Consider the following 22,204-nt stretch of genomic DNA (forward strand, 5'->3'; position numbering starts at 1 on the left):
GGAGAGAATATGAGGAGCAACTCGGCGATGGAAAGAGGAGGGGTGGCAATGTGACCAAGCGTCAAGAGCTTTGATTGGCCTATGTTCTTTACTTTTTTTAGCCTAGTGAAGATAAAAGGACATGGAAGTATTGCATGTAGAAGGTGTATATGTCAACAAGGGAACACACATCAATCCCCAACAACTTAAAAACACATTTACACACACACTAGGGTCATTTAACTCTCCCTTTTATAGCGGCCCTTCTTGTGTGAAAAGAAAGAATAACATAAATGTAATAAAAAAATATATATATCTCATTCCAATTCTAGCCACCACAATTTAGCTCAACCATCACTAAGTGGTCTGCCTCCTATTATATTGCCATCATCAAGCCTATTAATTAACACCATGGTAGCATTATATCGTTTATTATCTCTATCTTAACCTAGCTAGCTCCTGTATCATTCGCGGGTGACCTCATCTACAACCAACATTGTCTTTTGTAGATTCAAAGTTTTCTACTCTGTTTATAATTAAAGCTACTAATGTGACTTTGAAATCATATACCTAGCTAATCTTAAGCCACAGGTAAAATGCCATGGAAGCCAAAACAAAGGTATACTCCCTTTGTCCGAAAACAAGTTCATTTTTTGTACACGAATCTAGGCATAACTTTTGTTGCTACTCGAGGGCGAAATAGATTTTGGAATTTATTGACCTTTTCTAGAAAAGGTACCGTCAATAAGCTCATTTGAATAGAAACCATTAAGAGAATGTCCAATAACTTATTTAGGTCCTGTTAGGAGTATTTGAAACATGGGAAAGAAGTACCACTCGAGTAATATTAATATTTTCAGAGAAGTTGCAACGGATCTAGATCCATGTATAAAAGCTAACATATTTGGGGACAGAAAAAGTATAATATTGTGTTTACAATAATGAGTAATATATATGTTCAATTAAAAAAAGATAAATATATTCATCGGATATGCTGATAGGCACAAGTGCTTCAATCCTACTAACCTAGACGGACTGCACTTTTATACTATTTATGTCTAATGTTTGACTGTTTGTTTTATTTGATCTTTTTTATGATTAGTATCTTTGTTTGAATTTTATAACTTTGAATTTATTACCCTAGAAAAAAAAAGAAAAACCTAACCCTTTGAATCTTTAGTTTTCTGGTAGAAATTATCTTATTGCGATCCTATGAATCAATTCAATTAAAACCTTAGATTTATACTAGAGCCACAATGATTGAGTCTCAAGCTAAACAAAAGGCAAGGTTCTTCGAATAAGAACCGGCACATTAGCATGGCGTAATCCTCCTGGTTGAATCGGACTCCATGGGGCTGTGGGCTTCAACGCGGTAGACGTTTTGTTCCGAATTTTTCTGGAGCAAACCTCCGACCCAACGATACAATGACTCCCTTTTCAAATCCTATAGCAGCAGCCCGGGCTCTTCGCGCCTTCTGCCTTACGTTAAAACACCTCGTTATTAAATCTTACGTATAGACATAATTGGGTCATATATTTGATCCCGCCGAGATATCTTTGTTTGGTAGATAATTTTCTCTTTAAGATTGCCACATCTCTTTTTGGGAGATGGTTGAATTTTTCCATCTTTTCTTCTGCTCTTAAGTCTCTAAATTGAGAAAGTCTAGTTTTAGTAATCGATGCAAAGCTTCCGCATAATTTCCCTCGGATTGAGCCAACATCCGTTACGGTCGTTCGTTCTATTCAAAAAAATCTATGTTCCAAAACCATACATGATTTTGTTGCTACTAGAAAAAATACTCGTGCGTTGCAACATGCAAAGATGTTTTTTCAGTGATACAACAACTATTAGGAGGTGAGAAATAAATTGAAACATTAGAATTGCTATACATTATAGCTGAAAAAGTTAATGACAATTTTTTTTTAAGGACAAAAGCTCATTCTTTCCTTCCATTTCAGCCCTAGCCCAGTTCTACCTCCCTCCACTTGCCCTGCCTCACTTCGGCCATGCCCACAAGTGGAGCCACAGGCCCTGCTCGCATAGCCGACTACCGTCTTTAACATCCGGAAGACCGGAAGATAGTCCCGTGCCCGTATGCCGGAGCCGATACTCCCCATCAAATCCGATTGAATCTTTCTCGAACTCCGAAAATATTGAGGGCTTTTATTCCACTCGATCTCCTATTTTCGTTTTCTCAAAATCGAAGCGAATCCACAAAACTCGTGATAAAAACGACCAGGGAAGCTCATCGGCCGGCCATCATCAACAAATGAGATTAAATCCAGCAAATTAAAGTCGAATTGAAAGTGGAAATCATGAGGAAAATAATGGGGGAGGGGTGAGGAATTGATTTTTGCAATTAATTTGAGAAACGCACGGGGATACATATTGACGTTGCGGCGGCGCTAGGGTTTGGCCTGCGGTGGCGGGATCGAACATGAAAAACCCAGCGATGGGAAAAAAAATAGGATGACAAAAATACCAAATCATTATAAGGCAAAAAAAACAGCGAACAAAATTCAGAAGGAGATAAACCAACAACGTATTCGGGAAAAAATAGAAAAAAAAGACCAAAAACTACCGGAAGCTTCACATTTTTAATTAGGTACGGATTAGATAATAAAAACACGGATAATACTTTATGTGTGACTATTTTTTAAATTTTTCTATAATTTTTTTAAATAAGATGGACGGTGAAATGTTGGAAAAAAAAACCACAACTACACTTATAGGAGTAGTAGCGCCGTGTTTGGCAACTCGAGCAAAGGGGATTAGGAGTTTATTGATGATGAGATTAAGATAGAAATTTGATTTTTTAATCCCAATATCTTGTTTGGTAAAGGCGATGGAAATTGATAGGGAGTTTAGTTAGAGATTAAGTCATTAATGAAAACGGATGGTTGTGATTTGTTTAGGTAGAGTAAAGGAGGATTTCCTTCCCAATTATCACCCCATATCTAGGTATTGGAAAGGAGGGAGTTTCTTCTCCAATTCCTTATCTCCTTCCCACTAAAATTTTATAATCTCCAAATCTAAATTAAACAAAATAGTTAATAGTCTCATCCCTCTAAATTATAAATCACTTGTAAAAACTCCTCCGACCGTATAAGAAGTATTCGGGTGGAAGCGGAAGGAAGGAGAGGCAAGGCAGGAAGGCAAGTCAGTTTGACCGAAGAGAAGAGGGGTGGGGCCCAATTGTCAGTGACGCCTGGTTCCATTTCAGATTCTTCCTCCTTTGTTGTTGGATTCCAGTTCCAGGCGAGGCGAGCGGCAAATCCAAATCGGCACACGAGCGAGACTGCGAGTGCGAGCGCGAGCGCGAGCGATTCGATTGGAGTTGGAGACCATCTCGCCGCCGCCGCCGCCGCCTCTTCTTACTGCTGCTCGTAGATGGCGCGGAGCAATTGGGAGGCAGACAAGATGTGCGTGTTTTGTGAATTTCTTCTTCTTCTTCTTCTTCCTCCTTTCGGATGCGGAATTGATTAGATTCATCGATCGATTTGGGGGTGTGGATGAACTGAACTGATCTGATGGATGCGTGCGATTCCAGGCTGGATGTGTACATCTACGACTACCTGGTGAAGCGCAACATGCACAACACCGCTAAGGCCTTCATGACCGAGGGCAAGGTCGCCACCGATCCCGTGGGTACGCACGCATCCTATACTTCTTCTTCTTCTTCTCTTGATTGATTGATTGATTGATTGATTGATGCTGAGCCAACGGAACGCAGCCATCGATGCTCCTGGAGGCTTCCTCTTCGAATGGTGGTCCATCTTCTGGGACATCTTCGATGCAAGAACAAGAGACAAACCACCACAGCCTCAGCCTCAGCCTCCTCCTCCTATTCCGATAGACGTATTCTCGCACTACTCGTAACAGACAATCATCATCACAATCATGCCGGGTCCCAAAATCTCTAATGCTCTTGCCTCTGTTTTAGATCAAATCCAGGGAACAGCAGATGAGGCTCCAGCTACTGCAACAGCAGCAGAATGCCCACCAGCAGCGAAGAGATCCCCCTCTCAATGCTGCTATGGATGCTCTCAACTCTGATGTTTCTGCTGTCCTCGCTTCTAAAATGATGCAAGACCGAATGAGGAACCCCAATCCCACCGATTCCGATGCTTCCCACCAACTCCTGGACGCTAACAGGATTGCTCTCCTCAAACCAGCAACTAACCAAACTGGGTAACTTTATTTTCTTCTTCCCCCCAGCAACCATCTCAAAGATTACCGTTCCTCATGAAAACTCTCGCCATTCAGACAACTGGTTCAGGGTGCCTCGGTCAACATGTCAGCTCTACAGCAGATCCACTCAAGAAACCAGCAACCTGTAATACCCTTCCATCTTCTCAAACTCCATTGGTTTATGTACCGCCTCTCACTTCTTACTCTCTGTCCAACCATTTTCAAGGACATGAAAGGTGATGCTGCCATGTCACAAAGATCAATGCCTACAGACCCTTCAACTTTGTATGGATCAGGAATGATGCAACCAAAATCTGGATTAGTTTCCACTGGTGAGTTAATTGCAATCACACAACTATTCTCTCTGTTTCTCTATGAGGAAAACAGATGGTAACCTTGGACTTTATGGAATAGGTGCATGACATTCCCATAAAAATCTGTTTTGTGTACAAGCGCTTCTTTTTTTTATGCCTAGTATTCTCAGATGGAAGATAAGCTTTAGCCCCAAAGTTCACACTTGGGGATTTCTTGATTTATTTGTAGCTAGTTAGCATGTGGCCATCAGCGTTTGATTAGCAATTCCAGTAAATGATGGAAGGCACATTTTTCCTTATAATTCTTTTGCTTCTACTTAGGATTAAATCAAGGTGTTGGTAGTGTACCACTGAAAGGCTGGCCTCTTACAGTGAGTTTGCTGATATCCCTTTCCATATGCTTGCATACTTCTCTGGTTTCCTTGAAGAAAAGCTTACCTACTAGTTGCCTGCTGAAGGTCCCAGGTATTGACCAACTCCGGTCAAATTTAGGTGTGCAGAAGCAGTTGATGGCATCTCCAAACCAATTTCAACTTTTATCGCCACAACAACAATTAATTGCTCAAGCACAATCACAGAATGACCTTGCTAGAATGGGTTCTCCAGCTCCATCTGGTTCACCAAAGGTTCGACCAGATGAATCAGATTATATGATGAAGGTCAGTATGCAATCGGTCTGAGAAACTTTACTTAAGAGTTAATGACATGTCCAAACATAAGTTTGCATATCCATAATGACCTATGTTTTGCTTTCATATTATTCTACGGTTCTATCAATACATTCACCTGTTTCAATTAAGAACACTACGTTAGTGGTTCACTTTCTGTTCCTTGTTCTGTGTTATAATTACTCAGGAAATTTTCTTTGATATTTGAATGGAAATTAAACTGGCCATTTTGTTTTATTTTGTAATAATATTACAGTTTTCCCTGCTTTGTATTTGACATTAGCTCTTTATCTTGTATTTAAAAAAAAAAATCTAAATCCGAATTTCAGTATTTTTTTTTGTTTTAACTTATGGACCCACCTCAAAATCAATGGCTTAGATATTCGCTTTCTCTGATAATGTGATAATTTCTAATTGAGAACAATTCTGGAGGTTCATTTTCACCTTGTTCTAGCAACACAATATATTCTATGGGTAATTATACTATTTTTGTCGTTTTTTAGTACTGTATGCATGTATTCATTAACTGCACACACTATTTTGCAATCCTATTAGTTGAAGATGGCTCAAATGCAGCAGCCCTCAGGTCACCGTCTTATGGAATTACAGCAGCAGCAGCAGCAATTGCAACAGGTTGAATGAACTAATTAGCTTGTTACAAATAATATCAACTTTCCCTAACTCTATATGGGCGATACCTGAGTGTTCCAATTATTCTTGATATCCAGAATACTAGAAAACGGAAACCAACCTCTTCCGGCGCAGCTAATAGTACAGGCACAGGAAATACTGTTGGCCCTTCCCCACCCTCAACTCCTTCCACTCACACACCTGGTGGTGGGTTACCAGTGGCTAGCAACATGAACATTGTACAAAAGAGTTCATTAATTTGCGGTGCAGATGGAACCAGTGGACTTGCTTCATCCTCAAATCAAATGGTCTGTGCTGTGCTCTTCCATCAATGTTATCAGTTTTTGGCAATCAGGTTTCTGTGCTTGAGTAACTTCTGTTATTGACAGGATAATCTGGATAGTTTTGTTGATTTTGATGAAAACGTTGATTCATTTTTGTCAAATGATGATGGAGATGGGCGGGACATATTTGCTTCATTGAAGAAAGGGTCCTCAGAGCAGGATTCCTTAAAGGGTAAATATTTCAAGTTCTTGATTTGTGTCATACATCTGTGAACAGAGAAAAATTTAGAATAAGTTCATTTTTGTGTAGGTCTCTCGTTGAGTGAGTTTGGTAATAACCGTACAAGCAACAATAAGGTTGTTTGCTGTCACTTCTCCACAGATGGGAAATTGCTGGCTAGTGCTGGCCATGAGAAAAAGGTTGCTTTGTTAAACTCTATTATATATTTTGAGGGGGTTTAATAATTTCTCTCGCAAGAAGTTGCTCTGTTGTGCCAGATCGTAAGAATATATATTCCTTGAAGATCATTGCTATTTCTTCTATAACTGCAATTCAACTAATAAAAGTAATTTTGATGTTTTCACACAATTATAACTGGCAAAATCAAATTTGTGTTTCCAGTAATGACATTTCATCATTGTCTTCTCCGTACATCCTTTGCCCCACTTTTACATGCAGAATGATGTTATAATTTTCTTAGTGCCTTTTTCTTCTATTTGACTTGGGAAGAGAAGTAAAGATGTTTGTATATCTGGGGCATATTTGGTTCTAAAGAATTCTACAATGTTGCAGGTCTTCCTCTGGAATATGGACAATCTTAACATGGATACTAAAATAGAAGAACATACGAACTTTATTACAGATATAAGATTCAAACCGAATTCAACTCAGTTAGCTACATCATCTTCTGATGGAACTGTTCGACTATGGAATGCAATCGAAGTAATTTCTTTTTAGTCTTTTATCTATCTATTTTTCTCCTTTATAGTAATTTTCTTACTTAGGTAAGTTATACTTTCCTTTTTGGTTCATTTCAGAGCTGACTATTGACATTGCATCATAAACTTTTATTTTCTGGCTGTGGCAAGAGAGCACCACAAACCTAGATCACCTACTATGTATATTACTGTTTTTAAGCTCGCTCTTGCAAACAAGGAATTTTTTGGGGAATTTTCTATCACAAACCTTTCTATGGGTGCTATTGTGGCACTCATCGCATAAGCTGCCAAATCAGATTTTTTAAAAAGAACAGGCTCTTTTAGTTACTGCCACATCTCTCTATATTGATCTATCTGAATCTTAACCGATGGCCCACATGGGAGTTACGTAGTAGTTGTTATGACCCAAGATTTGCTGTAGGTGATTTTCTCTAGATATTTATACAACATTGTGAAGCACTTGAGGTCTGTCAGAGTACTATCGTATCTTTCATGCTGCACATGAACACCTTCTCTTGTGCATAACCCAACTTGAAGATGTAAATCGTGCCTCATTTGTTACAGGGATACTGTTAGTTTTGAAAGTTGATATTGAAGCAGAAATCTCTAGTTGCTAAATGCAAAACTATATGCAAGAATCTGAAACAGTACTGCTGTAAGCTGTCATTTGATACTTCCCGTGGAATTTCTTATCATGTCATGGATTCCATAAGCTATCGCTCACGCATAGTAAATGTGCATGTGACGTCACTGTAGTTCTGTGCCAATCCATGTACTGTGAACAAATGCCTTGATTTTAATTTGTTTCATTTCATGATGCTAGTGGTTGACTATGAGGCAGTCAAATCACACTTTACTGTTTTGCTGGTAACCTAAGTCAAACATGTTCTCGATTTTTCCAGCGAACTGGTGCTGTACAGACTTTTCATGGGCATAGTTCCCATGTAACCTCTGTAGATTTTCACCCGAAATCTACAGAGGTTCTATGCTCTTGTGACGACAATGGAGAAATTTGTTTCTGGAAAATTGGTCAAAGTAAAGTTTCACGTATCTCCAGGGTTGGTCCTTGGTTCCTTATCCTTTGAAATTTGTAAACCGTTCACACTTGGGCCAATTCAATGATATTTACTTGATGTCATTACAGATGAAACAGGGTGGTACTGGTAGGGTCAGGTTTCAGCCTCAAATTGGACAGCTCCTAGCTGTGGCAACTGGAAGCATTGTGAATATTGTTGATGTTGAAAAGGAGGCAAGTTTGCACTCACTGCCTAAGGTAATACATATGGGATGCTTGATCTTATGCAGCTTTTGCAACGCAAGGTAATCAATCATTGTTTTGTTTGCTTGAGTTAGGTTCATACCAATGAGGTAAACTGCATCTGTTGGGATGAAAAGGGTGAACGTGTGGCATCTGTAAGTCAGGATACTGTGAAGGTTTGGTCGGTAGCATCAGGCGCATGCATCCATGAGTTAAGATCTCATGGAAACCAATACCAGTCTTGCATATTTCATCCAAGATATCCGAATGTTCTGATAGTTGGTGGTTACCAGGTAAATCCTTTACACATATAACTGCCTTTTGACATTCTGCGATTGCCAACATGCTAGATAGGAACACCTTTTGCCATGGTCATAAGAGCCTAGAGACTTGTTTATTTTCTCACATTCTTTTCTCTCCTATCATAACATGGAGGGGGAGGAGGAGGCCGTGTGTTGGAGCGAGAGTGGGGGTATTAAGGGGAAGGGTGAGTGAGAGAGAGAGAGAGAGAACGTGATATTCTAGTACACTGACGAGTATTATATGGCTTCACTTATCCTAAAGACAAGTACACTATTTTCCTCTTGCTATTAAGTCACAAAGCATTGACCGCCCTGGTGGTATCAATGTAAATAGCCGAGCACATATTACATGTCTTAAGAAAGTGCTACCTATATTAATTTCTTAGACAAATTGCTCCTCCTCGATAATATGTCTTGTGTGTCCAAAAGACTTTTAACCGTCGGAATGGCAACTGATTGATGGTCTTTGGTGTCATTTGTGCAGACGATGGAGCTATGGAGCTTGTCAGATAATCACAGAAACACGGTCCAGGCACATGAAGGCCTTATAGCTGCTTTGGCGCACTCTCAGTTCACTGGGATGATAGCTTCTGCGAGCCATGACAGATCCGTGAAACTGTGGAAATGAAGGATTGGAGATGAAGAGGATAAGGGGCCTCAGCGCGACGGCTGCCAGAATCTTAACTTGCATAGCCTCCCAGACGTGCGTACGTATAGAGTTTGTGTTGTTTATTTTTGATTCGTTGGCTTCGTTACAGAAGGTAGCCCGTAATTTGTTATTATACTAGTTTAGACAAATGAATGACTTTTTTTACTTTAGGGGTGAGGTGTACATGGTTGGGGCAAAAGTGTTGACAATACTAATCTATGTGGAACGTGCTGTGTAAATTAATAATTAATAGAAAGAGCAATGGAATTTGAAGAGAAAACATGAATTATTCCGTGTGTGTGTAGTGCAGTGTATGTAGATGGGATTTGAAAATGAATGGTAGCAAGAAAGCAATTCGTTTCAGATTTTGTCAGGGTCGAGACCCTTGAGCACGGAGACCGATTGTTGTGCTTGTTGCTGCTGCTGTGATGGATGCTGCTGATTCTGATCCGTGATGGACTGTGGTGTGGCGGTGCTCATGGCGGAGATGCCGACTTCGCCGAGGCAGGCGCTGTTGCAGGAGAGGTGGCAGATGATGGCCCAACCTTGGCACCCGGCGAGGCACTCGTCGCGGCAGTTTCCGCGCGCCGCCGTCGCCACCAGCGCCCAGCACACCATCACCACCACCATCACCTGCTGCTTCTGCTGCCGCTGCCTCCTCACCATCACCACCATCTTCTTCTTCTTTTCTTCTTGTTTGCCCCTCTCTCTCTCTATATATATAATATATTCCAGTTTCCAGATCGATAAAAGAGAGCACCAATCAATCAATCAATTCATTCGTCGTTTATATATGAAGGCGCAGCAGCTAATTTTGGGATGGACGCATCAATCGACGGCGGAGCTCTTGTGATCTATTCTAGGCGACTCCCTCCCTAATTAGAATTATTAGAATTAGAATTACAAGGCGTGATTTATTCGCTAACTAATAAATAGCAACTCCTACTACTAATTATATGCCGATTGAGAGTGTTGTAGCGTCAGTTCGTTAGGTAATTGATGGCCACTGGTCGATGATGATGAGACGTATCACCTCACCCATTCCAGCGAGCGAAATTAGATGCACATCTCGACAGCTCATATGGAATGGAAACTATGGAAGGCAGTATTATTATGGTTCTAATACTACTAGTAGACAGTACTCACTCCAGTATGTATGTATGTATGTATGATCCCCCTGCCCGGACCCGGAGGCTCACCCTCACCTGCCTGAAGAAGAAACAACAACCGCCTACCGCCTCTCCTCTCTCTCTCTCATCTACCACATGCAATGCAACTAACTACGCAACCACCTCATCATCATCATTATAATCAAGATCATTACCACATCATTAAGTCATCCATAACTGAATCGGATACTTCATGCCAATACACATATGTTGGAGATAGCGTAGTTTCTCCATTTCTCATTTTTTTTCTATAATTTTTTTCGTTATTCTAAAAAAAAAGAAGTTTCTTCGTTTCTCGTTATTCTTAAAAACATTTTCTTCATTTCTCATCTCATTATTATAGAGAAAGTTTCTTCATTTCTAATCCAACAACCACCATCTCCGATAATAAAAGCCAATCCTTGCGTCTCTCTGTCTGCACCACTCTCCTCTCTCTTGGTTCCATGCCTCGCCGTTTATCTATCTAATTTACTAGCAGTATTTATTTTTCTTTCCTGCCCTTGATATTATTTATTATCTCTGTTTCTATTGTCGTTGTTCCCTTCTTCTACTGGTAACAAGGAATCCAATCAATCCCAGTACTGGGAGGGAGGGAGGGAGGGAGGGAGTCTGTCTCAACCTGCATTTGCTCTGTTCCAAAATTCTCTCCTTTCTTTGTTCTTTCCTCCGCTGGCCCATAGCATCTGATGATCCAATCATACTCCAAGATCTGAAGAGAAGGAGGGATTGGGAAGAATCGCTCTGCAATGAGGCCGGAGACGCGGCTTGATTCAGCGGTGTTCCAGCTCACCCCCACCCGCACAAGGTGAGCAGTCCGGATCTTCTTCTTCTTCTTCTTCTTCTTCTTCTTCTGGTGGTGGTGCCGTGGTCTGATCCAATCCAGGTTTCATCTTTGCGCGATTACAAGTTCGGTCCTTCCATTGGGAATATTGATTGCCGGACATGGTAAAGTTGACATCTTCCTTCCACCTGGGAAGATAGCGTCTGATGTCAAATGCCCGAGTGACAAACCTGGGCCAAAACAACTGCTGTTGTAGATCTAATTAATTTGGAGCAGTATCATTCTTATTAATACTCAACCTCTACTGTTACTGCTTGCTTGCTGCTATGCACAGTGACTCTTCTGCCTTCGTGGCTGTAGCTCCAGCAGTGACCGCATCACTTCATAGTCAATTTTTTTTTTTGTTTCGCCTCCTCCTTTGTAGGTGTGATTTAGTTGTGATAGCAAATGGACGGAAGGAGAAGATAGCCTCTGGTTTGCTGAACCCGTTCGTTGCACATCTCAAGGTTGCCCAACAACAGATTGCAAAGGGAGGGTACTCCATCACACTTGAGGTAGACCCAGAGATTGATGCACCATGGTTTACAAGGGGCACCGTGGAGAGGTTGGTGCTGTGCTTCGGTTGGATCGTATTTGCTGATAGCTCATGCCATTGTCAGGTGGTGGTCATTTGCATGGTTGGTTTCTGGCAGGTTTGTCCGTTTCGTCAGTACACCAGAGGTCCTGGAACGAGTAACGACTATAGAGTCTGAGATATTGCAGATCGAGGATGCCATCACTGGCCAGGGCGGTGACAATCTTGGATTGAGATCTGTAAGTATAGAATTTTATGCTATAGCATGTAGTGTACTACTGCTTAATATTAGAAATATGATATGATTAATGACATGCTCTTCTTTGTGCTTCGTTAGGTAGAAGATTATAATGAAAAATTGGCGGAATGCATTGGAGGTATAGCACTTGCTGTTCTTTCTTTTCATCGTCATGCATCGAACAGACTGCACATCTATGAAGCTTTCTCTTGGTTACCTAATTATTCAGCACTACTTATTGAGAACCGAAAATTAAGCGTATATCGCTACTTGCTAGGACCACAAAACATGCATGTAGGATGCAGGCCATGCTGTTTTAGAATCTAAACTATTCACTATAGGAGTTGGTGTAATGTAACATCAGACACAACTGTTGAGTTAGGTGCATAATAGAACTATTAAAATGCAATAGAATGTACAGGGGAAATGGCAATTTATATTGTTTGTGCAATTATCACTAGTAAAACTAATTGGTTCACCTTTTACCAAGCATAATGTAACCTATTTATTTTTAAGGTGGTTCTAAGTTTTTTTTTGTACTTGAATGTGCACAAGAGCTTTATTCTTTGTTACAACTTACAAGAAATAATGTGTGAATTTTCTCATGATGGGTTGATCTGAACTGCAAATAATTTGGAGTAATATTTTTTATCTTTTGCTCTGCTGCCGAATGCACCTTACAGGTAGCAAGACAAATTACGATCTTGATGGGGATAAATCACTTATTCTGTACAAGGTAAAGTTGCATGGATAAAACTTTCTTCTTTTCTAATTGTGCCATATAATTCTGATATTCTGTGTCATGGCAGCCGGGCATTCAACCACCTCCACCTGTGCAGAATGATAATGCAACTCAGGAGGAGAATTCAAAGTATTTCTATGCTTAATATCCCCCCTTTTCCGTGCACGTTGCCTAAACTTGTCTCATATCTGGCAACAAAACCGGTTTACATGGAACATTTAATGTCTTAATTCTTAAATTAGACAATTTTCGTGTAGCAATACATGCTCCTACTTAATGAAGAAACACACCTGTTCATTGCATGTCCATGTAATGAAGTAACAGTATGTGGAGCATGTAAGGTCCTTATGCAGGTTGAATAATCATATAGTGAAGTGACATGTCACATGTAACATTTAAGGTCTTTATCTGTATTTTGTTTTGGACAAAGTCTGTGTCTCAGACGCAAATGGAACCATTTCTTTACATGTTTCATAATTTGCAGAGTTCAATTACTTAGAGTTCTGGAGACTCGCAAAATTGTCTTACGTAAGGAGCAGGCTATGGCCTTTGCGCGTGCTGTAGCGGCTGGGTTTAATATTGACAACCTGGGATTTTTGATCACATTCGCAGACCGTTTTGGTGCTTCACGCTTGATGTAAGTGTTACTACCTTGATATGCCCAAGGTAGTGTCTTGCTTGCTGAATTGGATTTCCCATTTTGAATACCCCGTACATTTTTTCACATGGCTGCTAATTTATCAGGAGCCTAATCTATATCACTATATGTTACTACACTACAATTTTCTTTTATACTATTCTGGTGCTATTAACATAGGCTATTAACATGTTATAATGCTGATAGTTGTTGCAACATACAAATATCTTCGACCATAAAATTGGGTATAGCAATATAGCAGCAGCTGACCTGTCTTGATTCATATATTATTGATATAATGTAGACTGTGCTGGAATATTACACCAGAATAGAGGTGTGGATATGTTCCATTAAAGAGCAAAACAAAATTACCACTGGAACAGTTGGTGAGTACTGTATTGGTCCTTTATTCTCACACCTTTGGTGTTTTGTCAATCAATAGGAAGGCATGCACACAGTTCACTGAGTTGTGGAGAAGAAAGCATGAAACTGGCCAATGGATTGAAGTTGAACCGGAGGCAATGTCTGCACGGTCTGAATTTCCTCCCTTTAATGCTTCTGGAATTATGTTTATGGGAGACAACATGAAGCAAAACCTGGAAACACTTTCTATTTCGAATGGAGATGCAAATGGTGAAGATGCTGCTAAAGCTGGTATGCTTGGTGTGATAACTAAACTTTCTTTCAGAAAGCTCTAAAAATCACTCTTATCTTGTATTTACTGCCTGGTTGATAAAACAGTTTCCTGATGTTCTATTGTTATGTGCATGATTATTGATTTCACTAACCAATGTTACTCAGAAGTCAGAATTGTGGTGCAAATATTTTCTGCTTACTTTCACTTATCATTGTGCAAACATGTCGAATTCATATATGCTTTTAAGTCAACCTGTACAGCACAAATGGTTTCTACATAACCATTTTTGCAAAGATAAGGTTCTTGTATCTGAGAAATCACTTGGGTGCTTGACAGATGAGAGGACAGCTCAGCACTCAGGAGCTCCCAGCGAATACCTCCATGGTCCATATCAATCAGCATATCCACCATGGGCAATTCATCCACCATATCCCATGCAAGGCATGCCTTACTACCCTGGGGTGAACCCATACTACCCTCCACCCTACCCCCCAATGGATGATCCTAGGTACCACCACTCAGAGAGGAGAGTATCAAGGAAGCACTCGTCAGATAGCAAGGACTCAGAAACATTGGATGATGAAAGTGGCCAGAGTGGTTCAGAGATAGAGAGCTCTCATGGCCACAAGTTGCATAAAAAGGGCAAGCGATCAGGCAAGAAGAAACCCAGTGTAGTTGTCATAAGGAACATCAATGTGACGTCAAAAAAGCATGGCTCATCAGAGAGCGAGTCACAAACGAGTTCTGATGTAGCATCTGAGGACAGTGATGATTCACACACTGAATACAGCAAGCGAAAGAATAAGAGATCTAGTTCAAAGAAAAAGGAGAGCAGAAAAATCATTCTTGAGCCTGGAGATGAGTATAGCAGGGATGAAGTAGCTCACAGGCAAGATGGAGACCAAGGAAACTGGAATGTCTTCCAGAGTTTCTTGCTAAGAACTGAAGAGAAGACAAAAGATAATGACGCAGACCTATTTGCTACTGAGAGAGGACCACCGCCAGCAAGAAGGAAAGAAAGCAGAACCACTGATGATCCTCTTCTTTTAGTGGAGCGAGATTCTACCGATTTCAATGAAGGGAAGACAATTGGTTTCAATTCAGCCCATGGGAGGATTAGGTCCAGGAAAATGCTGTCTGGTGACGAACTTGTGATCTTGGCTGAAGGTAGGAGTTTTGTGGATGGCGATATTAAGGAGATAGAAGCTGGAGGTGGAGGATACAGGAGAGGAGCAAGTGAAGACTTCATCGTTTATGGTCAGGAAAAGCCAATGGACAGTGGGAGTTATTTGGATCCTCTTGCAGAGGGACAGTACAAGAGTCCAACCCTGATGGAAAAGAACATGCATAGTGTGGCTGATGAGTCCTTTATGATACCTGTTAGGTCTAACTCACAGGATAATCTTGGACCAGAAAGCTGTACCGCCATTGATATAGATGTTGAGCTTCCTGGAACTGTTAAGAAGACAACAGATGCAAAGGCTGGAGACCAACTTTTCTATGAGCCCGATGAGTTGATGCCAGAGCGTGAATATGAAGATGTCACATATGGATATGATCCAGCAATGGACTATGATAGCCAGATGCAGATTCAACCTGCCATCATGGTTGAAGATGCAAATGCGGATGATGTATCACTGGGGGTTGAGGGTGAAGTAAAGAAGCTAGAGAAAGATAAGAAGCTTAGATTACAGGAATGTTTGGATAAAAAGAAGGATGCTTTGGCCAGGAGATTGCCATCGTCAAAAACCCGGCTAACAGATGCACAGAAACGTGCACAAAACCTGCGGGCATATAAAGCAGACCTTCAAAAGGCAAAGAAAGAGCAGGTATTATTGCGTTATTTTCTGCTTTACCTATTAAATGTTTCATTTTTCTTCCTGTTGCTCCTCATGTTTTCCATCCTTTTGGACCTCATAAAATATTTCTAAATGATCAAATGATCCTAAGTAGAAAATACTGTTCTAGATTTCATCCTTTTGTCTAGCAGAACTCATACTTCCTCAGTTTCCCCATTCTAACTGATATAATACTTTTTAGGAAGGACTAAATGCCTTTATTACACTGCCTGCCCCTGTAAATGCCATGTCTCCGGAACACCAGTGCACTGCTGCAATAAGAAATTGATGGGCATCTGGTGGAAAATGTTGTCTAAAAATGACAGTTATTTGCTAAACTAATTGATGAAAACAGCATTTATTCCCTCAGAACCTAAAGTTTAGTTCTCAGATTATGGCAGTAAAACTTTTAAAACATCTACTTCCTCTGATCCAAGATATAGATGTCCTTACGCAGTTGTTCCACTAGAAGCAGTGGAGTTTGTCAAGAGGGGAGACAATTGTAGCGGTCACTAGGTATTAGGTAATAAGGACAGTTTAGAAAGTAAATGCTTAGGAACGGCAAAGCAATAGCTATTTGCAGATTGAAACTTGGGAAGTAAAGTCACAAAGTTTAGTTTGGACCAGAGGTGGGTTTTTTCCCCCGCATGTTTTTTTCTAAAATTTTTAATAGAGGCTTCTTTCATTATAAAATATCCAGCATTATACTCCCTCCGTACCAAAAAGAGTGTCATTTTAGCTTTTGGATTTGTCCCACAAAAAGTGTCTTTTTAGCTGTGTTGTCCACTAGACCTCTTAATACCACTTCTTTTTCTTCTCGTTTTAGCCATCCAACCATTAGTACTCCCTTCTCCTCGTTTTCTCCCCCTCGTCGTTCTCTCTGCATTAATGGAGGGGCATGGTAGTCTTTTGGACTCTTGCTTGATATTCCTTTTGACATTCTTAAAATAAATGCTTTTTGGGATGGAGGGAAGCCCATTTACAATTCCTACACTTGGTCACGCTACACCGTGAACAAAAAGCACGAGAGGATCATGGCTCATCATTCGCCAAGCCTCACTGTAGCATGCTAAACATACACTTTATAGCACAAAAGATAACTACAATGGCCATCTACGTTTTGAGCAACCCACTAAAATCCTGATGTCCAATGATGTTTTGAGCTTCTTCAGGGTCACAGTTTCATCGAGGTGGAGCTCCTGCGTGATTCTCCAAAAATCCCAATATAACAAAGCATGACTTGTAACTTCTTTTTCTGACACAGTACTCTCCATTTACTTAGCATCTGGGAAAGCCTGTGATGTATCATCTGCAAACCAATCCATGGCTTCTTTTGAAAATACATATCATTCTGAGTTCTCCAAATTAAAGCAGAGCTAGTAATAGTTGAAATGATATTTTAGATATACTTAGCCAAAGACTAGCATTAAATTCATACATCTTCCTCCCACATGTATTAATCAGCAAACACATATCACACCAAAGAAAAATGAACTACAACCACAAAGTACGAAAGATAAATTTGTTATTTGCTGTCCTGTAGCAAGATTGTAACGAGTTAGAAGCTATTTTTTAACATTTTCAGGAAGAGGAACAGATTAAACGGCTGGAAAGGCTTAAGCAAGAGAGGCAGAAGAGGATTGCTGCAAGAAGTAGCACATCTAATTCAATATCAACACCACAGCAGGTCAAAGTGAAACCTTCACCAAAGACTTCTCCCAGTACCTACAAGAGTTCAAAGTTTAGTGATGCTGAACCAGGATCCTTTTCACCTCTAAGAAAGCTTCCTGCTAGAACTACTGCAGAGAGTGACCATCAGAAAACAGGAAAAGCTAGCAAACTAAGCGATAGTAGTACAAATGCAGTGAGTAAATCAACCTCATCATTGGCAGCGATGAAGAAAGAGAAAAATGGGAGAAATGAATTGTCCAGTGAGAGATTGAAGAAACTTGCTGAACCTAAAAGTAATGCTTTGACCGACCATCCTTCAAATTCAAAGTCTGCTAGCATGGACCATTCACGAAGGAAAAGCATGCCAGAAGATACCCAAACAAAGAAAATATCTGCTATAATGCAGCTCGACCAGAGGAAATCAGCAACTCTACCAGAACTCAAAGTCAAATCTCCACGAGCTCCCTCTATATCTGTGAAAAATAAGACAATTGCTAGAGAAATAAGGGATGGGGATCCTGGAGGTAAATCACCTCCCACTTTAGAAGTTACAGATGGAAAGAAAGCTGATGTAGAAGTCTCCAGGATAAGCAACAGTGATGATAATGTGGTGGTTGAGAAGACTGTTGTGATTCTTGAAAATGAGGTGGTTTCAACACCTCCTCTCATTCTACATCCTGGAAGAACATCAGAGAATGAAACTTCTAGCAATGACAGAACACAGAAGCCCAGTATGGAATTGGAGTACACTGCCATCAGGGCTCCACCTTCTCCAGCTGTTCTTCCTGAAGCTGAGAACCCCACCATCCATAGACACAATGACCAGGGTAATTACGAGGTATGATGCTTATATTCTTCTCAGTTGTTTACTTAAGGCTTCCACTTATCTTCTTCTCAGTTGTTTACTTAAGGCTTCCGCTTATCTTCTCAGTTGTTTACTTAAGGCTTCCCTAAAAGGTTATCTGTTTTTTTTTTCTGTTTCTTTGCACAAATAAGGTGTTTATGAAGACTTCAACTAGAATGCAACAGTTACTTTTGTTCTATTAAATTCCACAAGTTGAAGTGATAAAAGAATGCTTGTGATGACTAGGTGATGACGGAGCATCTGAAGGATGAGACTGAGGAATTGACCTTGTCTGCTGTGGAGAAACCCTACCAGGCCCCTTTTGCTAGGGTGACATCGTTGGAGAATGATTCAGCCACCATTCATGCTTACCCCCATGCACTACCAGTTCAATCTGAAACACCTGTGCATGCCGAGAGCATTAGGGCTCGAGTACTAGACCCAGTATCGACAGTTTCAGTGGAGGAGACCCCTGAAGCAAATGAAAAACCTCGTAATAAGGAATCAAAAGGCTTCAGGAAACTTTTGAAGTTTGGTAGGAAGAGCCACACATCAGGTACAATGGATTCTGATGCATCATCTGTTGACGGAGCCTTAGCCGGAGACGGTATGATACTCGCCCCTTAACAATCCATTACTTATGAGTAAATTTCATAATACCAGATTTTAAGCCATATATGTTACACAAAACACCAGGTTTTATTAACAAGGACACCAGGTTTTATTAATTTTCACATAACACTAGCTACATGCGCGCAAGTAACATTAGTATATAACACAAAACACCGGGTTTTAACTTTTTTCACATAATGCTGGTACATTTGCACATACAAGTATATAACACAATACACCACATATTTTTAGCCTACAACTCTCAGCAGATAAGGTGGAGCCACATAGGCTGGACCATCAATCAGGCTAGCAATCCTGATTTGTGCTCCTCTGGTGCCCCACCACTTTGACAAAATGCTGCACCACTCACCATCTTGCGCTGTCTTCCATCTCCAAATCATCAGTGGACCTCCCTCAACCTCTGCTGCCTCCTCTCTGTTCACTGCACTGCCTCAGCCTGCCGCGGCACGGTGCCCCATTGTCCACCCCCAGCTGCCACTCTGGGCAAGATGGGCTTAGTGACACACTATCTACCCTCTAACCATGCTCACAACTGCTACAAAAAATGCTTCTGCATCGTGTGGCATCCAGGCATGTGTGCCTGCACGATGGCACAACACTGTGTCTTCACATTCAGCAATTGCCTAGCTAAGGAGAAGAATTGGAGATCTCCTAGTTACAGCTAGCAACCGTCAATGGAATTGCTCTTTGCTGATAGACTGAAATCCCTACTAGTCTTCAATGGAGTTATGTGATTACTGATGCAAGTATACCACCTACTGTATATCCGGGAAATTAAAGTATCCATCAATTAGCCACACCGGGTACATGAAAGCGAAGAAGCTAGCACAATTAATTCCTCCTATGTTCCCTTGAATAATATTTTCCCTCTTCTTAATGAAATGAAACGCATTGCGTTTTCAAAAAAAAGTACACGCAAGTAAAGAAGCTGCTAGTCTTTAATGGAGTTGTAGCACCTAATAATGCAAGTTGCACATCGGTCTTATCTCGTGCCATTTTTGCTTGCCTTTCTGGCCGTCTCCAATGGCTGTAACTGATCGGTCATGGGCAAACCTCCCCGACAGCCTCATCTAGGACATCATCCGCTGCTTCCTGTGCAAGGTTGAATGCCTCCACGTGGGTGGCATCTGCCACTCTTGGTGGCGTGTGGCGCACACAAACACTGCCCCGTCCCCACCCCTGCTCCCGTGGCTCGTCCTCCTGAAAACCGATGAGCACGGGCTTACCTTATCATTTGTCCCCAGCGACTGCCGTACCCATTCTTCCTCCCGCAGACTGCGCTCCCCATGCTACTTTGGTTCGTAAGATGGCGCTTGGCTCTTCCTCGACTTGAAAAGCCGAGACAAAGCTTAAGGTAACTCTGTTGCGCCCGTCAACTGAACTAGGATGCATCGTTGCTGGTGTCATTGATCTCCTCCCCCCCCCCCCCCCCCCTTAATTGTTTTGTAGTGCATGGGTGATCGGGTGGTCCCACAGTCAGAGCAATTTGAGGGGGTGTGGCCAGAAACGGAGGACATCCTATATGAGGATGGATTATTTAAGAGAACATGAGGGGAATTAATCATGCTGGAAAAGAGCAGCTTCTTCGCTTGTGTGTATGAGTATCCTATCGTGGTTAATTGACGGATACTTTAATTTCCTAGATATATAATAGGTGGTATACTTACATCAGTAATCATACACATGCATGGTTGCCTATTTTATAGGCTTTACAACTCCATTGAAGACTATCAGTCTATCGGTGAAGAGCAACTCCATTGATGGTATAGGGTTACATGGACCTCTAAATCTAGACTTTTGTGAAATTTACTAATTATTTAAGTTAGTTTGTTTACGGAAGGTCATCATGTAAGTAGTAATGGCATCCTATTAAAATCGAGATAAAGATAGAAAAATTTAGGATCTATCTATTGGTAGTCACGTTTGTTTCCAAAAAAGAGGAAATTGCAATTCACTCAATGTTTGTGGGTTTAACACTTGTTGCTGGTGCTTAATGTTTCAGGGTCAATGCTGAAAACCCTCATTTCGCGAGATGACTCTGGTTCTTCATCTAAAGGTTAGAAGTTAGAAACGCGCTCTCAATTAATATTGGTTGCCTTCAACCTATTTGGTCAAATGCATTTATGCATCGGTTGAATAATTTAGTGGCAGGATTTGTTATGTGAAACTAGAAACCTAGCTAGTATCTATATTCTATCTGGTTTTCACTTTTGTCCTTCTTTTTAGCCCCTTAGCGAGAGATTTTGGCAAGAACAGCAGTGCATTCTATGAATTGGTTCCAAAAGTTTTCGTTTGGTAAAAATGGATGCTAATTGTGTTTTGCTATAATGTGGCCTGCAGCTTCTCGGTCGTTCTCCCTACTGTCACCGTTCCGCAGGCAGAAGGTGATTGTACTGTGACCGTGAGTTGGCTGATCCTGATCTGTCATGTTAATGCAGCTTGTGCATTAACTAATTTGTTTCTTAGTAGTACATACACATACAGACATGTTAGTAGTACATACATACTATTGCCTACATCTGTGTACGTTGCTTGTAAGCTGTGTATTTTGAGTGCGCGTATATGTGACTTTCTGTATATGTAGTACTTGGTATGCATATGTATATTATGTTACACACAAGCACAAAACACATTCGTTTGATCGATCGATTCCATTTGCATATATATTGATGATGTCTCGATCCCGCAATGAAGCTGCGAATTAGCCATGCTAATACCGTTATATCTGTCAATTGTGGAACATCGAATTTGCAGTGCACGACGAGAGCGAGACTTACTGCTAATTAATTTTGGATGTTTCAGAACAATAATAAAGCGGGTTTGACGGGAGAAATTGAAAGAAATTAAGAAAGGAAAGAAAGAAAGAGCAGATCGATTACCTCTGTAAAGAAATTGTAGTTTAGTACATGATATAACAATTCTGATGAATGCATGAATCAACTTTGTAAAATGGAAATGGTGCTTTATGCCCACCGGTATCAAAGCAATCGATCGATCCGAGCAAATCTGAAATTAATTAAATTAAAGAGAAGGCAAAACTGCCGAAGATCCAAGATCCCACCAACAGATACTGTATGTGCATAACTAATTATAAATTCAGTGTATATGTATTCCTTCACGAATAAGCAAAGAGGATTTGATTCCTCTCAGCTTCTTCCCAATAACTTTTGAAACGGAAACCATAAAGAAAATGGACATGTGAAATGGATGGAGCGTTTTGCATCC

General features: G+C 40.7%; 3 protein-coding genes across 5 annotated transcripts; 2 read left to right on the plus strand and 1 right to left on the minus strand.

The window, feature by feature from the left end:
* Window positions 1-3,147: 3,147 nt before the first annotated feature.
* On the plus strand, window positions 3,148-9,495 carry LOC127766794 (transcriptional corepressor LEUNIG_HOMOLOG-like). The gene is made up of 17 exons (XM_052291940.1): window positions 3,148-3,402; window positions 3,531-3,628; window positions 3,714-3,838; window positions 3,924-4,171; window positions 4,247-4,316; window positions 4,398-4,503; window positions 4,807-4,856; window positions 4,944-5,144; window positions 5,709-5,786; window positions 5,882-6,091; window positions 6,173-6,299; window positions 6,378-6,487; window positions 6,861-7,010; window positions 7,909-8,064; window positions 8,151-8,279; window positions 8,360-8,557; window positions 9,051-9,495. Exons 1-17 carry the CDS (start codon window positions 3,371-3,373, stop codon window positions 9,192-9,194), a joined length of 2,232 nt encoding a protein of 743 aa, XP_052147900.1. The 5' UTR covers window positions 3,148-3,370; the 3' UTR covers window positions 9,195-9,495.
* On the minus strand, window positions 9,286-9,986 carry LOC127766796 (uncharacterized). The gene has a single exon (XM_052291942.1). The coding sequence runs from the start codon at window positions 9,888-9,890 to the stop codon at window positions 9,576-9,578; it is 315 nt and encodes a 104-aa protein (XP_052147902.1). The 5' UTR covers window positions 9,891-9,986; the 3' UTR covers window positions 9,286-9,575.
* Window positions 9,987-10,759: 773 nt separating this feature from the next.
* On the plus strand, window positions 10,760-21,626 carry LOC127766793 (COP1-interacting protein 7-like). Of its 3 annotated transcripts, XR_008016292.1 has the most exons (16): window positions 10,760-11,189; window positions 11,590-11,769; window positions 11,858-11,978; window positions 12,077-12,116; window positions 12,661-12,713; window positions 12,787-12,848; window positions 13,204-13,356; window positions 13,799-14,010; window positions 14,330-15,822; window positions 17,417-18,340; window positions 18,593-18,953; window positions 20,044-20,333; window positions 20,429-20,570; window positions 20,686-20,742; window positions 20,982-21,035; window positions 21,320-21,626. XR_008016292.1 is itself a non-coding variant. In XM_052291939.1 (13 exons), exons 1-13 carry the CDS (start codon window positions 11,131-11,133, stop codon window positions 21,376-21,378), a joined length of 3,771 nt encoding a protein of 1,256 aa, XP_052147899.1. In that variant the 5' UTR covers window positions 10,764-11,130; the 3' UTR covers window positions 21,379-21,626. The 3 variants fall into 3 exon arrangements, 1 of the variants encoding a protein (XP_052147899.1); XR_008016291.1 differs by having other exon boundaries at window positions 20,429-20,742; XM_052291939.1 differs by lacking the exons at window positions 20,044-20,333; window positions 20,429-20,570; window positions 20,686-20,742 and having other exon boundaries at window positions 10,764-11,189.
* The last annotated feature ends 578 nt before the right edge of the window (window positions 21,627-22,204 follow it).

This window comes from Oryza glaberrima, chromosome 3 (genome assembly GCF_000147395.1).
Source record: "Oryza glaberrima chromosome 3, OglaRS2, whole genome shotgun sequence".
Taxonomy (NCBI): Eukaryota; Viridiplantae; Streptophyta; class Magnoliopsida; order Poales; family Poaceae; genus Oryza; species Oryza glaberrima.

Coding starts and splice junctions, on each gene's coding strand:
- LOC127766794 (XM_052291940.1), top strand. CDS start 3,371: ATGGCGCGGAGCAATTGGGAGGCAGACAAGAT. Junction 6,092..6,172: donor CTTCATCCTCAAATCAAATG/GTCTGTGCTGTG, acceptor TGTTATTGACAG/GATAATCTGGATAGTTTTGT. Junction 6,300..6,377: donor AGAGCAGGATTCCTTAAAGG/GTAAATATTTCA, acceptor ATTTTTGTGTAG/GTCTCTCGTTGAGTGAGTTT.
- LOC127766796 (XM_052291942.1), bottom strand. CDS start 9,890: ATGGTGGTGATGGTGAGGAGGCAGCGGCAGCAGAAGCAGCAGGTGATG.
- LOC127766793 (XM_052291939.1), top strand. CDS start 11,131: ATGAGGCCGGAGACGCGGCTTGATTCAGCGGTGTTCCAGCTCACCCCC. Junction 12,117..12,660: donor ATTGGCGGAATGCATTGGAG/GTATAGCACTTG, acceptor TGCACCTTACAG/GTAGCAAGACAAATTACGAT. Junction 15,823..17,416: donor AAAAGGCAAAGAAAGAGCAG/GTATTATTGCGT, acceptor TAACATTTTCAG/GAAGAGGAACAGATTAAACG.